The sequence below is a fragment of the Emydura macquarii genome, unplaced genomic scaffold, assembly GCF_026122565.2.
Source record: "Emydura macquarii macquarii isolate MOO-44397 ecotype Brisbane River unplaced genomic scaffold, CSIRO-AGI_Emac_v2 contig_18, whole genome shotgun sequence".
Classification (NCBI taxonomy): domain Eukaryota; kingdom Metazoa; phylum Chordata; order Testudines; family Chelidae; genus Emydura; species Emydura macquarii.
The window spans coordinates 11369881-11387944 of record NW_027130155.1 but is presented as its reverse complement, the minus strand read 5'-3'; the positions used below and the strand labels follow the sequence as shown (position 1 = coordinate 11387944).

At 39.0% G+C, this 18064-nt stretch overlaps 1 protein-coding gene across 1 annotated transcript in view; it reads right to left on the bottom strand.

The window, feature by feature from the left end:
* SPHKAP (SPHK1 interactor, AKAP domain containing) overlaps positions 1 to 18064 on the bottom strand; it is a 92580-nt gene that overhangs the window by 16675 nt on the left and 57841 nt on the right. Inside the window, exons 4-6 of the mRNA XM_067559391.1 lie at positions 7386 to 7445; positions 3734 to 3868; positions 260 to 515 (exon numbers count right to left, since the gene is read on the bottom strand). Of these exons, the coding sequence (XP_067415492.1) occupies positions 260 to 515; positions 3734 to 3868; positions 7386 to 7445 (451 nt within the window). The remainder of the gene's footprint in view (positions 1 to 259; positions 516 to 3733; positions 3869 to 7385; positions 7446 to 18064) is intronic.

Here is an 18064-nt window from a genome sequence, read left to right as displayed (position 1 = left end):
CAGCTGTCATTTTCTAAAAGGTGGTTGTATTAAAGAAGTGTGTAGTACTGTACAATTAGCATACAAACACCATGTATCTTATCTCTTGAGCAAAGATTTTAAAAAATGTAAATGATTTCTCTCTCTCTAATTATCCCTCTTCTAAACTGCAATTAAATTTATGCATGAATTAATGTCAAGTGCAATATATATGAGCATTACCCTAAGTATTTTGCAGTATGAACAATAACAAAATTATTGTCAATTACATTGTTTTTACCATTTTTATATTCATCAGCCTCATTCTCATCTTCGAGGTGCTCAGATGCTGTAAGAAAATCTTCTTCTATTGAGGACACTGAACAGTTTGTATCATCCTCAGGCTTTAAGACATTAGCTTCTATCTGCAGCTGTCTCTCCTGCACAAGCTCCAGTCCAATCAGAAACTTGTTTATTTCAAAAATGATGCAGCCTATGCTGTTTTTTCTGTTTCCCCTTGCACACTGAACCAAACATACATCCGCCAGCAAAGGACACTAGAGGAGAAATAATATCAAATAGTTACTAAATTAAAAAATATTTTCTTAAACTTTTTCCACATAACTATATCAGGAACATTCCTTTGTAAAGAAGCAATAAAATTTGTGGATTAGATGTTTGCAAAATACTGTGCATTTACATTTATGCCAAATATGAGACTGTTTGGAATGACATTTTCAGTTACAAAAGTGCTTTACATAAATCAGGTGCAAGAAAGCACGCTGCTGTAGCATGACTTTTTTTTTTAAGTTATCAAATTGCTTACTCTTAAACCCTGTCTGCACTTACCTCCGGGATTCGGCGGCAGTCGACAGGAGTTACGCAAGCTACGCAAAAAACTTGCGTAACTCCCATCGACTTCTGGGCTCCTCTTCTGCGCGCCGTCTTCACTGCACTGCGCCGATGGGAACTGCGTTCCCGTCAATGAAGTGCTACGCCACTTGCGAAGGTGGTCTTAGTAAGTCGATTTCTGGATCTTCATTGACCCATCAGTCGATCCGGAGAAATCGATCGGACAGCGGCGACTTTGCCGCCCTCAGTGTAGCTGGAGCCTCAGTTTAGTTTCTTTTCTTTTTAATGACATACTTCTCTATTTGACTTTGGCTATGTCGAAGTTAGCCAACCTCTCCATTATTAAGATATATGCATTTCTGATTGTTATTTAGCTATTTAAGGAATGGTTTGTGTGGGTCTAATTTATTCTTCAAGACCACTTCTACTGTGATGCTTCTAAGAAGTCAGCCTTGTGGATGACTAGTTTGCAGGGCAGTTGGGGATACGAGCTATTTGCCTATTATAATATTAAAATACAATATTTTAAAATTGTATTACTTTGTATCTCTCTCCTTCACCCTTAGCCTTTTGACTGTGCAAAGCACCACAATTAATTATTTATATAATAGTATTTATTTATATAATAGTAGCACCTAGGGGCCCCAAATGAGGTCTCATTGTGCTAAGCACTTTTACAATGGGGAACTAAGGCCTGGAGAGATGAAGGGCCAGATCCTCACAGGCATTTTGGTGCCTAATGGGAGTTATGTGCCAAAATACCTTTGAGGCTCTGGATCTAACTGACTGCCCAAGGTCATACATAGAGTCTGTGATGGAGCCAAAACTTGAAACCAGCTCTCAAATCTCCATCCAGTGTCTTAACTGCAAAAGCTTCCTTTCTCACTTTTGACTTCAGTTGGACCTCATGGGAGTGAAGGAGTCAGCCTGGGTAGATCTGATTGACGGATTGGGCCTCTTCAGAGCTGGGTCTGTGTCTTTTATGTGCTTTTAAAGAACAACGGAGCAGAAGTCTTGGGGTTAGTATTAGACTGTAACTGCACACTTAACTGGTCCGTTTTTCCCTTCTAGTGACACAATCGGTTTGAGTGGAAAAACTGCAGGAATAAATCTGTTAGAACCCAAGAGGGCACCAAAAGATTGACAGGCTTTGACAATATTCGTCGCTAAGAAGCTATTGTTGAATTCTTTTTAGTACAAAGAGTACTATGAAAAAAATACAAATTAATGATGTAACATAAACAGTAAATAAGATTAAATGTATATTTCTTCAATATATAAAAATATAAAGTAAAGAATTTATTTCAGTAGGATGTTGCCAGCTTAGATCAAAAATGTAAATTTGTGGGTATTTATTTTTTTATAATCATGAAACCCAATAACACATTTTCACGAAATTTACACAACAAAAATCACTAAAACCAGATGTATATTTGGATATAAACATTCCTCTGCAAATTTGCAGTAAACAATTTGCAGTGTTACATTAGTGTTTAAGGGTCAGGAAGTGAAACAGACTAGAACCAAAGTGACACTGAGGAGTGTGTGTCTGTGAAATTAATACATGTGAAAGGACTGACATCCCTGAAATCCTCTCTCTAGCTAGACAAATACAACAAGAAGAGAATTAGCACAATTCTTCCTGATGCCAGTGCTACCTCACCTCATCCTGACTTGGAGAGACGTCACAGGTGAGAAGTTTAGGTCAGCCTCCATTTGTGTTCCAGTCCTGGCCTGCAAGGGTGCTAGCTGTGTTTTTTGTGATATGAAAACTTGTTTACTGGGGTACTGAAGACTGGATTGAGATCACCAAACTCACAGGCCACCAAACAGATATCAGATTTTCTGGGGCCTCCTGGAGCTCCCATGAAGTGGTGTGGTTGTACATTACTCCTTACTGGCAAAATAGAGTTCTTTGATTCTTAAAATGCACCATGCCTTTATTTCTGTTTTTTAAATGCAGCCATTCAGTATAAACAGCAAGTAAACACAATAACCAACCAATTTTTTCTATAAAAAGCAGCACATCAGTAGGACATAAAATGCAAAGATCTTTGTAATAGATACTACAGGGCCAGTTTCATGAAGATTTATGTGCACAAATTAATGTCACAGCAGCATACGGAACCTCCAGCTAATTGTTAGTGAAGATAACTTGGCCTTATTTTAATCTTATTGACACAGGTTTTACACCTGTGAAACTCCATGGACTTAAGGAAGTTGCTCCTGATTTACTCCTGGATAAATGAGATCATTAATTAAATATGCCCACAGATAAGTGAATTCCATGTTGAATTTAGCCCAAAGGACGTTAAAAGTGCCATCATGAGTTCCTTTCAAAGGTGCATAATGAGGCTAGCATGACCGGGGATGTAGACAGGGAGGATAGCTGAAGCAGGCTGGCCAGTGGGAAGGAACAAGACCTTACTTTCAATGGAATTTGCAGCAGCTCTGCCCTAATGGTCCTCCCCCCTCCAACATTAAATCCTGCCCTATCCATGCTGCCATTCTGGTCCCCACTGCCTCCGGAGGCGGGATCCTGACTGAGCTATGCCACGAATGGCTGCCGTCTCTGGAGAATGCACAATAGTAGCTATTGGAGGTACTGAATGAGAGTGAGGTAATATGCTTACTGCAGTATTAACTCTCACCCAGCTAGCCAAAGGGTCTGGAGGGGAACAGGCTAATCCCTAGCGTCACCCCTTCCTATCTCAGCTCAGCCCCTAATTCACTCCCAATTTGGGCTTTTTAACTATGTAGCTGCACAAATGGTGTTTAAACAGCTACACTTTTTGTGTGTGTACACCCGTGTGGTTCTCAAGCTAGCACTTGGCTCTGTGCTTGCAGCATCTTTTCTTTCAGATTTCGTACATTGTTCCTGATGGCTATGGTGTGTTTCTAGAGATACATTTACAATTCCTACCTGGGAAACTTCAAAATCAGTCTGAAGGTTTCCTGAAGTTAATCCGCTCAGCAGGACTATTTCGTTTTCTTTTGGTGGTTGTACATTCATAGAGCTGATAAGTTTTGGGAGAGTTGGAGAGACACTGATCAATCTCTGCAGTAGGAAAAATGTGGTTCAGACACTACCCCAGTCAGAGTTACATTGTTGCATCCATAAACATTTAAAGGACACTTGTAGGCATTCCTTTTAAAAGCATTTTAAAATGAGCTCAGTTCTCAGAACATACAGAACTAGAACAGGCAGCACTGAAAATGTAAGTCCTGAATTTATGGACCGAACAATCACAGCAGTGGCAGTGCAAATGTCCCTACATTGGCCTAAAGAGACAACGAGGACATGCCGACCTTAGGGATCAATCAGAGAGCAGTTCAGTCCCTATGCCTATTAAAATTCTTGCCCTTTCGACCATGAATAAGCTCCTGAGTGAATGGGAACACAGTATACAGTGTTAATATGTAAAATACAAAAGGATTCAATAATTATTGGTATGAGCCAAATCTTGCCATTCCTACCCAGGCTTATAATTAGCAAGAAATCAAAGGGAGTTTTAAAAAGATCTGCTGGATTTTGCCTTATGAAATTAATTTAGTTTTAAATCTATATTTACAATGCTTCATTTAATATGAAGTTTGAATCAAACATCCATTTCTTAGATTTAAGATACTCTATAAATACTTTGGTTTCATAACCTGTTATTTGTGATGTAAAAACAGAGTAACTTTCTATCTGGCATGTGTTTTACATAGATGCACAATACATTTGAACACAGATGAGACTATTGATGATGATATTTTGCCCTGTTGTTATATTTGTATAGCGGTAGCACCTAGGAGCCTCTGTGATAGATCAAGACCCCACTGTGCTAGGTGCAAGGTATACTTAGCTAGGTGCTAGGTACAAATGCAGAACAAAATAAGACTCCCTGCCCCAAAGAGCTTACATAAGGATCTCAACATGCTGTATGAACAATAAGGAATTAAGCATCACAATACTTCTCTGAGGCACGTAACCGTTATTATCTTCACTTTATACATGACCAAGCACAGCACGTCAGTGGCATAGTCATGAAAAGAACCCAAACCCTTGGCATCCAGTCCCAGGCTTTAACTATAATATGATTTAAAAATACTTCATATTTCCCTTTTTTATCTTCAAAATGATAAGCTTACAGTACTGATATTTCTCCTTACAGTGATTTGAATTAGACATAATACAACTGTCTGGCTTGGCAAACCTAATTCAGTGATGGGGAACAATCTACTTCTCAGTACACTAATCTGTAGATATGACTAAGTATTTATATTTGACATAAAACTTACATTCAGTTTCAATTCATTTTGACATTTTTAGTCTAGTACAGAAATGTTCTTGTCTTTTTTTAATGATAATTTTCCTGTTATTGTAGTCTTTTTTCTCTATTCTCTATATTTTCTCTTGCTTAAATTATCACATTTATCAGATTACTTAGGTTGGAAAACCATGACATTTTAAATGTCTTTCTCTTTATTTTTTCCTGTTTGGAATCAAAAGGAAAGGTCTGGGGAAAAAGTTCCTAAACTTGTAACCAAGAACCTTGTAAAGTATTCTATAGGACTATAGACTATATTCTGTAGGTGACAAAAGGATTATTTGAAATCCTAACAGACAGCACCAATATGTAACATATGGCACTCTGCAACTTATATAAACATTTTTGTGCCTGATGGTTATGCCAAGATCTTTTATATACTTCTATTAAATATTTTCACTGCAATAGCATGATGTTTAAATCCATACTGTCTAAAGTAGATTTGACAAACTCATTGTAATTTATGCATAGAAATGCAGAGACACCAATCTCCCTTTTAGAGACAGATAAATAATATGCAAACCTTCATTTTGGTGTCACATACTTTAAAATGTGCATTAACCATAGAGGAAAAAACACTAGTTTCTATTTATACCTAACAAATATTCAGACTATGTATAGATAACTCTATTTCTAGAAGGCCAAATTCTGTGGCCTGCCGTAAGGCCACGTAGGTAGGGCCTCTGAAGGAACAGACCTGGAATGTTTCAGCTGCATGGGGTATCCTGGCTGTAGAGAGGCCATGCAGGGAGGGGGGAATATTGGAAAGCAGGGTTCTACCCTCTTCTCTGTACCACTGTACAGGAGAGGCCTGGGGACAGGTTGAGAACGTGGCCAGTAAATGTACTATTATGTGGACCTATGGGTCAAACCCCATGCAGCTGTGGGGAGTCTCCAATGGTGATTTGTGCTTGTGGGAGAGGATTCTGACTCTAGCCCCTTGCAAAGAAGTGCTGTATAAAGCTCATTACTTGGTTTTTCTGCAGGTGCCAGGATCTGGCTTTTATCAAAGGTCTCTTATTCATTAATCAGTACACATGACCTGACAAAGTATCAGTTCTTTAAAAATAAAATACCGTAGTTGTAAATAAATTTTAAAAAGGTCCCTCCTCATTAAGAAATAATCTAGGACTTCTGTGGATTCAATGAAATTAAGCTTCTCAAATCAATTTGCTTATGGAAGCTGTCTATATTTTTGATGTTTCAATTTTCCCAGCGATAGATAGCTGAGGCTATAGAGAACTGCTTGTAGAAAGAGTTCCTGCTAGTAGTGAATAACTGGCAAAAGGCAATTAGGAAAACAATATGGCTGTCTTCAACTGAACTTAAAATGGCCCTAGCAAACCAATTCCAGTGTTTCACCAACGAACACCCTGAATATGGCCACTGGGCCATTGCCCAGGAGTTCACTTGTCATGTAGTTCTGCTGCCAGTATGGGATGATGGAGAAGGAGATGGTAAGGGAAGATTTACGCTTCCATTCTGTGGACCTAAATAAAAGCTCACTTTGTGCCACACTTTTAAAATGTGACTTCTTCCCATAACCACGTGAGTGTAGCATTTTAGGAGGATGCACATTTTCAGTTGTATGTCCAGCAGGTTTTATGAACTGCCAAAGGGTTTCCTGGTTTTCTGCTCACTAAGTAAACAGAAATCCAATGAATCAAATCCCTAGGCCCTTAAACATCTTTTTTACCCAGTCCCTATCCAGAAACCCATCCAGTGAAATAATCTGGAGTTGGCCTGAATAAGACTGAGGAGCTGAGTAAAACCTAAAGAAGTGAGTAAAAGGGCCTCAGGGTTTGCTTGATAGGAGGGAAAGCAGCTATAAGATTATTTTTATGTACCGCAGTGTCAAGATAAACAATTACAACTACAACACACGCACAAACCGAATAAAACCGAAATTTAGCAGGAAGTCCACTTACAAAATAGTCATTGTGAATTTAGATCACAAAGTTCTAGTAGCTGTCATTTGAGTTGCCTAAATCTGCACGTGTAGAACTGGAGCCAAATCTGGATTTCAAACACCTTGATGTTTGTGCGGGTTCAAATCCAGTGTTTTGATTCAGCCCATATTAAAAAGTGTATCCATTTGTAAAATTTAGATCCATGTTTGGGTTTCAAAGTCCTGGCAAAGTTTGCGGTGGGACAAGAGAGAAGTGGGCCTAGGTAAATGGCTTGGACCTCTCTCTAGTTGTCATCATACCTTCTTGTGAATAGCATGAACGTATGTTATTAGGGCCTTTCCTAATTTGTTACCTGTTTTAAGTGCTCATCACTGCAATCATCTTTGTTCGCATCTAGATTCACAAAACAAACCTGTTAAAAAAAAAAAAAAAGAGAGAAAGAGAGAGAGACAAATGGTAGCATCTAAAGTTTCTCTAGAAATTTAGCAAACAATCTAAAGGTAATTCATATAAATACATTTTCTACACTCGTGGATGGATGTGGCACCTTTTCATAACACAAGAAGTATTGTCATAAGGTCAGATGGTTCACTACTTAGGAGTAATGTGGGACTTGGCATCAAAAAGGCAGGAATTAAGAGCAATCACTGTATCTGTTCTGACACAACTTCTCTATGTCAAGTTGCCGAACTTAAACATTACACAAGACTGTAATGGATTTGGGAGAAGAGAGAGAAGAAATATGGAATGCCTTTGGCAACTTCTCCACATTGCCTGCAGCATGACTCCCACTGCCACAACACAGTACACCTTGCACACTACTATTAGGTAAGATGGTGATTCTCTCTATTACAACACTTAGCTTTGATTCATTTACTAGAAAACTGGAAGGTTGGAAAAGGGAAACCAGCAGAAATTAATCATTTGTAGTCAACCAGCTGGGAAAAGGTTAAGCCAGGAGCTTGTGGTGTATGGGGTTAGGATCACATGGCTCAAAAGGATTTCTAGCATGTCCAGATGAACCTAATAACTTTAAGGAAACTGAATATTTTTACCTGTGAAAGAGGGTTCAGAAACCAATAGCACTCAATGGCCCTCTGTAGCCTTAACTAGGCACTGCAGCTATCAGAGTTAGCAAAACATCTGGCAATTTTAGAAACAGGAAAGTACCCGTTTCACCCAGAAGAGAGGGGTATTTTTCCATTGTCTGACCAGCTCTAATCATCATTTATTTAAGCACCAAGAATGTACTTGATGCTATATAATACAAGAGATTGGCCAAAAATGGAACCTCACATCCAACCCTTTTTTAATTTGGGGGGGGGGGAGGGGGGGTTTGCAGGGGAGAAAAGAGCCAGTTCTGAATCCTCACCTTTGGTGCTGAGCTGGATCTATGGTCGGAGACCCAAAACTGGGCTTGCTCATGTTTTTAGATGTGGCAGAAATCTCAGAAGAAGAGTTTGAGAGACTTTGGTGCTGATACATCTTAACCTAAACTCCAGTCCAGATTCAGGGTAGAGTCCAAATCCTACACTAGCCTTCAATCAGGTCTAGGTCCAAACTTCATTTGCTCAGCCAATTGCTCTGTAATAATCAGAGGAGGTCACGGTTCCTGTCTGATTCAGCTGGAGACCTGTGTGCCTCTACTTTTGTTGCAGTCAATGGGAGTAGCACCTTTCAGGAAGACTTCTCAAACCTCATACAGCACTGGCTCCTTAGAAAAAACATGCACTAGCTGGCTGAACATTAACATCTTTTCAGTGCCAACATGCTGGATTTATTAAAACAAATGAAACATTTTCTTTTTTTCCAACAGAAGTCAAGGGTCTTGACTATCCTAGTTCAGGAAGGACTCTTTGGGAAATGCTTTCTCAGCACCTGTTCAAACTATCGGTAGTCTTAGCCGGTATTGCCTCACTTCTATGAGCTGTAAAACTCCCTTAGAAAGGTATGGAGTGTTTAAAAATTAAAATAATACATTTCTCCAATGTCTGAAGTTAAACATTCTGCTGCACACTCTGTGTCAGTTTCCACCCTAACATAGCACTGATTTCAGCTTCTATATGAACATACAATATGTACAGAATATGACCATCTGTAGTAACAGCTAGCATAGCAGATGGGAAGATTCAGCCCTCCTAGTGTGAACCAAAAAAAGTGCAAAGAAGAATGCTTTTTGCTCTTTAAAATAGCTTATTTTACTTTAATAATGTAACTTCTTTACACAAATCCAAAAACATATTTTCCACCATTACAATTTAAAGAAAAATATTTCTCTGCTTGAGCATGTCAGCCAGAAGAATGTATCACTGTCACTAGGGTTTTATGCATGGCTAATTTTTAAGATGTACTTATTATTATAGAAATGTCAAAGTCATAAGTAATAAAAAATACCCTTTAGCAATACAGTACTATTATTTACATAATGTCCTGATCCTGCTATAGTTAATTGTACAGTGGAACATAATCTCCCTTTCAGTTGATTCTTAGAAATTGCATATTATTGAGGCAGAAGATGTACATGACAAAGCATTAGAAAATATTGCTGCCAGATTTTGTTTAGCAAATACAGCTTTGAACTTTGCCAGTGCCCGCAATGGTAATATGTTCCTGAGCATATACATGTGTGTATGTGTATGTTTATATACATATACAAAGATGTAGGTGAATAGCCACAATGAATTCAGCATAGAAGGCAGGAAACATTTTGAAAGCTGGTGGAAATGTATGTCTCCATTTTTTATCTTCTCAAGCATGCTTCAGCTACTGTTCTGAGGGATAAGATGTGAGCTGGGCTTCTAAATGCTTGCACATTAAGTGCTTTTGAAAATTTTACCCTAGGAATTAAGGAAAAGGTGCTTTATTTCTTAATTCTATTTTGGCTCTATCCTAGTGTGTTAAGGGCCCACTTCTGCAGTGAATTCAATGGGAGTTTTGTGTGCAAAAAATATACGTCTGGCTCTTGCTCCCTCTCTCTCACCCTATGTATGTACGTACAGTACTACATAGACACATTGTCTTTTTCAGTAATCCTTGTTTTTGTCGTTCACTGAATGCCTGAATTCTGATGTGGTGCTGCACACAACTGACCTGAAATATATATATTGTCTCTTTTAACAGTGACATCAGCTGCCAACCTAACAGTATGCCCCTACCAAGCAAGCAGGCAGTGAAACTGTCAGTTCCATATCATGTGGAGTGGATGGCATATAATTAGCTCTTGAATGTCTCAGTAGAAGAAGGAGAATCATGTGCAGGTATATTCATTATTTAAAGTCACATTTTGTTTCCATCCTCTTTTTTATTAATTTGATAATGAAATGCATTTATTATATATATGCCTAAAGCAGTTCTTTATCCTATATATCCAAATACACTGAAAGGTTCAAATTTCATAGACACTGATTTATTCCATTGTCTTGTTACTGAAATCTCCTGGCATTCCACACTTGAGTGGATTTTGCAGATGTGAAGCTATAGGCAACTATTGCACAGATAAATGTTGTACCACCGTAGTTATTGAAATGTATTGCAGAATTTGCTTGCTTTTTGCTATTCTAACTGGCCCTGAAGTACTGCCAGATTCTTGGGGACCCGTTAAGAGTATTTACCAGGTGTGAAAGGAGAAAATTAAATCTAAAATCACTTTGTTTTTGGCTTGCCTAATATGAATGAAATATATTAGGTGCATTGACTTATACTGGTTGATGAGCATATGAATGTATCACTGAGAGGCTTCAGTCATATTATAGTAAAAGGACAGTGAGGATAATTCATAATTTGAAAAAATGTTTTAATTGTATAGATTAGGAAAAGAGGTTGAAGTTAGGTTGGTGTTAGCTAACCCAATTTAACCACAAACCTTTCTCTAGTGTAGATGCAGGTTAATACCTTTAGCCACAATTTAGCTAGACCTATAGCCTAACCCCAACTTCAGCTCAATATGGGAGCAGCCCAATACTTCTAGATGCCAAATGCGTCCTGTGTACACCTCCCTGACACACCATCCTCATTTCTGCCTCACAGCCAATAGCTTTTCCCCTAATGTAGCTTTTCACTTTCAAAATCTGGCTTGACCGCATCACATAGTGAATTGCTATTGTAAAAATACTCATGCATGCTGGCCTGCTGGCTTTGTTTAAGAAAAACAGTACTGAATGATTTATTTTGAAAAACAAAAATCAAAACACCAAATGTATGGACTTAACATAACAAATAAGGAAACAACTAGTTCACAATACTAGGCCTATTAACCTAGATAGTGTCCCATACATAGTTCCCTTGTTGGAAGCTAACATCTACTGCATCTCTATTTCATATTAATTTTGGGGGCGGGAGGGAAGGGGGCAGTCTCGTTCCCTTCAGGTGAATGGTAAACCTCCTATTGACTCCAGGATCCCAACCCTTATGTAAATGTCTTTTATATCACTTACTACTTATGAAGTACTTCAGCACCACGGATCATAAACCTAAAGCCAGATTTTGGAAAAAGGCATACATGCTTCACAAATGTACATCTGTATATTGCATGCTGCAAGCAGCCTTAGCAGGCACCTGTATTCTGACCAGCAGCATTCCCATCACACACAATATTCCTGTGAGGAATATGAATAATGAGGGCAGGGAGCTAGGTCCCACAGGCTCTACTTCATGATATCCTTTTATGATGTTTGCAGGGGCAAGTTCTTCAGACAGATTCGTCTGTGCAGCACCTGACAGAATTTGCCCACGAGCATGCTAAATTTGACATTGGAGGATTTTTAATCTGCATGGGTCTCCGAAGAAATAAAATGAGGTATAAAATGAGGTAGACTTCATATAATTTCTCATGATTATTACTGGAACAGCTCGGGGGAAAGAAAGGGAAACATTTTAAAGGAAATTTTCAAGGAAAAGAATTTCAAGGAACCAGAAACTCCTAAATCTAATCCTGGATCTGACAGTGGCCCTTGGGCAAATGCCTTAATTCCTCACCCCCCCTCCCCATCTGTAAAACAAGAATAACCATACTTAGTAAATTTACATGTTATGACAATAATTTGTTAATGCTTATAAAGTTCTTTGAAGATATAATGCATTATATAAATATTTATACTTATTTTATTCATTAACAGATGGAATGCTAACTTCAGGGAATTGCCACAAGCAGAACACTTTTTATTTTCACACCCTGGAACATTCAAGCAATTTCAGAGTGTTTCATGGTGCTCACACTAGCAAACAGCTTAGTAACTAAGAATCTTATTAATGCCTACATTTCCTGTAATAGAACAATGAAGCATATATAAACTAAAATTGACATTCACAGTACTTAATGCCCCCTAAAGAGAAAAATTTAATGATATTAGCAAAGATGTTCTACCAGGCACACTTCATCCTTCTACCTTGTATGTTAATTCTTGTTTTCTTCCCTCATTTAAATTGTGTAACATTTTTCTAATTATATACTATAGGGTGACCTAGTAGCAACATTTATATTTAGGTTGCCTAGCACTTTACATTATAAGGGATTCTTGTGACCTTTTCTTTAAGAAGCTCCATAGTTTGCAGCAGAATTTTGATATTTGGCAAAGGGAAATCCCTTGGGCTAAGGAAGTGCCTTTTCTTTGTCCCATGAAATTCAGTTCAGTTTTTGCTGAGATAAAAATTGTTAAAAGTCACCATTTCCCTTCTGTTGCTGGTGCTCCTCAGGAAAATTCTGGCAGCCTGTCTAAATAATAACTAAACACAATCATTCTAATGCAGGGCTAATGCAATGACCAAAGTTACAGCTGCTCTGGCTGCTGCTGATACTGCACTGGGAAAACCTGGGAGCTGCCCGAGCAGTTGTAGGGGAAGGGGGAAGAGAGAAAAGTTGGGTTCCCCATCCCCATTACATGACCTTTTGTGAGGGTGATATACATAGCTGGAGCTCTCCCAACCTATGGGGGAGAGCAGGAGTTGCGCTGAGACAGGCTGAACTCCTTACGCCACCCACCAACCATCTCCAGCACACCGCACCCACCAGTCCAACCATTCTCTCAGATACAGTCTTCTCTTGCGGCTAGCTAAAAGTACTTAGTCCTGTAGCTTAAGTGGTAGCAGTCCATCCTGCCAGCTTGAAAAATCAGGATTCAAAATCTCCTGATGATGCATGATGGAAATTGTTACAGTTGCACACGAAGAGTAGATTTTGTCTTTTCCTTTTAAAAATCTAGAAAATTACATAAATAAAATCTTTATTAAAAGAAAGTTATTTAGGTTGCAAAGGCAGCACCTGCAAATTAGGAAATGCCTGAGGGGAGGTGGGACAGAGTTCCAGTTGCATGGACAGTCGTAATGGCTGTTTCACTGCTTTAGGTGCTTATCTATGCAGTCTTGACGTAACAGCTTTTTGTAAGTTACTGTATATACAAGCCAGAGAAGTGACATATAAGGGAGCTGCTACTGTGAGACTCTTCTCGGTTATGTGTCACTTTTGGCAAAAAAGATGTAGGGCCTCCTGTGAAATAAAAATAATAATTGAAAAGACACAGCTTGAATGTACCTATGAATTAACTACCTATTACTTTTCCAGCAAAGCTGAAGTCTCTCTCCAGGGGCTGTGTATTTACATTTTCACCACCTCTTGAGGACATTGTGCGCAATGTGTAACTTATTGCAGCAGAGCCAATATAGAAACTTGTAGTATATGAAATCTGAAATTCACCTGTGGAGAGCGTCAGCATGAAGCCTGTTCAGTTCCACGTAAGCCCTTAAAATAGTGAGGATTAAGTGAGGCGTAGAATGTGTGGGCCCTCTGTATGGAGGGGATTTTCACCCATAGTGCCAACCCACAAAGGGGGACTTAGATACTTCGTTGTTCTGATTTGGATAAATATGCTTGACTGCTAATATGTAAATGATGTCTCTCACAGAGTAAGTTGGGCCTTTAACGGATTCAAGTCCTAGGTCTGACCTATGCCCGGTTCCCTCCCCTGGCCCCCAATCATGCCACTGAGAGCTCAGGTAATTAAAAGCCAGGCCTGCTGGGAAGCCTATCATCAGCCTAAGAGAAAACGTGGGGGTTAGTAGTTGCTTGTTGGGGAAAGGATCACTCCACAGAACTGAGGTAAAGCTCTCCACCAAGGGAGGCCGGGGGAAGCACTCACCCGCAGACCCATCAAGAGCTGTGGAAAAGGCCTGGAAGCAGGTAAGACACAGATCCTGGGGGAAAGAGCTAGTTAAGCTATCCAAGCTGGGTAGGCCCAGGACATGACTGTTTGGCCTAGGGGAGCTGATGGACTATTGAGCCTAGGTAAAGGCTAAAGGTCGCTATGTGTTTGGAATTCTGTTCACGCTGAGAGGGGTGGACTCTTAATGGGTTTGGTCAGATAGTTAAACCCAAAATCCCTCTACTAGCCTGGAGATGCCATCACGAAGAGGGAAAATTCAGGCTATGACTGCATCTCCATGCTGCAGAGAGGCCAGTTACTGCTACGCTGTCCCTTTCACTGGAGATCTTCTGTGCTGTTGGTAAGCAACTATTTGTTCATTTTAAAGGTCTTCCAACTAGTGCTTTGCTCTTCTAGAAATCCAGCACATGGAGTGGGAAGGAAGTCTGCATGGGTGACAGGATTAGAGAGATCTGGGTTGGCTGTTTCAGCTGTGCCCTAGCCAAGGTGTTGCAATTATGACACCTTTTAATGATCAATGAATATATTGTTTGTACTTTTTCTTGCTCATTGTGCACTATGAACCTTGTGGTTTGCATTAATATTATTGTAATTGTTCAGGGATGCCCTTCATACTAAGATTATTAGTAAACTGAAGACTACCCATGTGTATTCTCCCTCATATTCTTCCATGTTGTACTGTAAGGAGAATTGATGATTCTAGAAAGCTAATTATGATTACTGATGTGTTATTAAGTATTCTTGTGCTAACTACTAAAGGTTTTATCTACTTGTAAGGGCAAAACTGTAAAGTTACGGTTGTAGGGGATACATAAATTCCATAATCATTTTAATTACTTGCACAGTCACTTGTAAAGATTTTTAATGTAGTAAAAAATATTTTAAAACAATCTCTTACTGTGTCTCTCCTTGTTCATTTTTGCCCTCAGGAATAACATTCTTATGCGATAGCAATTTTCAAAATATTGAACCACGCTCTGATCTCGTTTTGCCAATGCAAATATGGAACAACAATGGAGTTATTCCAGATTTTTAGTGGTGCAAGTGAGATCAGAATTTCCATCTGTCTTGAAGAATGATTTCAATCACCATAATTTCCCCATAGCACAAAAACCAAATATAACTACTCAAAGTCTTCACTCAGTAGAATGATATAAGTATACAGCTGCATGCCAGTTTCCCTTGGGAGCTGAAGTCAGCTAAAACCTAAAGAAAAAAATAATTATTTCACTTTATGTATCTTTGAGACAAAGCAAAATGTAACCCATAGGAAATATTAAAGGAAAGGCAATATGGCAAATTTTCCCCAGAAATTTTGTTTAAGCTTTGTGTCTTTGGAAATGGTCAACTACATCTACATATTTCTGACTTCTATTAGGATAGAGTAAGATTCCTTTTTCAGCAGATTCTAACAATGCAGCCATCTGGTTTTTCTGTCTGTATGACCAGATCATTGTTTTGATGGCCCATCAAAATGCTGATCCACAAAACTTCCAGATAGAAACCTGCATTTGTTTTTACTTGAAAGATTTCTGCTAATTTATTGTAAACATTCAGGGCTCCCATAGGCAGAATGTGCCTGCCTGCATGGACCCCAGCGTTCATGGGGCTCTGTGTCTCAGTCCATCTCTGTTCTAGCAGTAGCAGGATTGGAGCCCCTGCAACTTGAGGTCTGACCATTGGTTTAAATGGGAGTGATTTCAGGGGGAGCCTTTCTAATTCAGTGAGCTTTGGATGGATCACACCCATGGCAACTGCAAGAAACAACTTCATTTTATGCACATTTGGCTGGCCTTACAGATGTAAACCGCTATCTCAGTAAGGCACGGACAGTCAAACGTGGATAGACGTAATGTGTTATAAACGTAAAACGCTATCTCGGGAAGGCATGATCAATCAAACACTATTTTTTACTAAAATAATGCAGTCAGGAATGAAGACAAGAAAATTCCTATAGAAAATAATTGACACTAAATGTTCTATTCATTTGATTAGCACCAACTGATCTATCTATGTGACATGTCCACTCTTTCATTAGATGCTTCTGATAAGCTTTCAGTATTTAATTTTGTTTCTCCTTTTATTATTTCTGACTTACTACTGAAATTTAATTATCATGTTAATATAATTCATTATAAAAGCTTATGTCTATATTACCCATTTATGCTCAAATGACTCAATTGCAGGCCCTTCTACCTACTGACTTTTTCTGTAAGCATTTAAATGTCAAGTGCAGTCTCTGAAGACTAAATAATTTACCTATGATGTTTAACAAAACCAATAAATCTCCCTTCCAAGGCCACTCTGAATATGATGTTGGCTGAAATAAACCAATGCTGGGGCAGAAGAAGATGCCATCACTTAACTTTATTTACATTAATTTTTTCTCCAAACATCTTCCTCTTCCTAGGTATACATAGGCTTACAGTAAAAGGGGCCAGACTGTTTCCATGGAAAAAACAATGTGGTGGAGAGGAAACTATTATCTTCCTCTGATTGTTTCATAGTCTATTGTAGGCACAGGAACTGGCTTCTCAACAGAATGAGCAGGAATGAGTTTAGATCCGAAATCCATTGAGAGTCATGCCCACTGTTCCTCTTGGCTCCCCGGATCTCTTTGGCACTATGGTTCCCCCATCCTACAACACAAACATCAGGATTCTTGGCAGATCTGATCAACAATAAGTTAACCATTGAAGGGACTTCATGCAAAAGTGTCCCAAGTTTAAAATGCTTCCAGTTGGCTGAAAAAACAGAAGGAAGATTTGGTGGAAATTTTTGAACCTTCCTCTTTGGGTTTAAAAATGTATCATGAAAATGCAACAGATTCTGACCCGCAATAGCAAACATGAGGCAAACCTCCGTAAATAACTGTCTGAAGGGATTCGGGTCCAAAATATTTAATGGCTGGGAAAAGGATCTACTTATTAGCATATCATAAACTGGCAAGCTGGCAAATACAGCAACCTTGAAAATATCTCTCAGTCTCTGCCTTGGCCTTTTTTGCCCAGGCCACCGCTAGGTCCCTTGCAGAACAGTTGTGATCCCAAGAGTGACAGGGTTGCCTGTGGGGTTTGGATGCCAGTTTGCTGCATCCCTTAATTCAGCAAGCTATAAGCTCTTCAGCTTATCATCAACTGAACATTCAGACCCTTAACTGGAGGACTAGAAAACAGAAGTTAGTATTTGCCTAGTTTTTTCCATCCTGCAATTTGTTAGTCACATTTTATATAGTGCTGCTCTAATCTATTATAACTAAATTAAATTACCATTTACTACAAATAGAAAAAAGCATTAGTAACAGTCATGGAGTATTTAAATCCATCTCCCTTATCTGTGCGTATTAAATAGTTTTACAGTGCAGTAACAGCACTTTCAGAACTCAAAAGGATGATGGAATAAACCTTAGACCTAATTTAATGCAAACGATTTCACTAAACAAAGACGTCAAGGGAGAACGTTCCATCACAGTATCAGGCAGGGATGTTGAATAACTTCAAGCTCCAACTGTTTTGGTTCTCCAGAATGCATGAGTAAGTGGTAACAAAGCACTTCAGCTGAGTGGAAACACAAGGTGCTGCATTATACTTGTGCCTTTGCATCAGAAGTTAAAGCATGACTATCTCAGAAATGTTACTTCTGAGATCAAAGCAAACGAGTCCTGTCCTCCCAGCCCACCTCAGCTATACAGTAGTACATCAGTGGTGTTCATGCCATTACAAGGGCACTTTAGACTTCCAGAACTGATACTCCAAGTTTTCTCTCCTCCCTGATGTGCACAAGTGCTTAGCCCATCTCCTATTCAATTTTGTATCCTCTGACCTACAGTGGAATTGGTTTATAAGTTTTATAAGTCTTCGCTATGGGCTACAACATG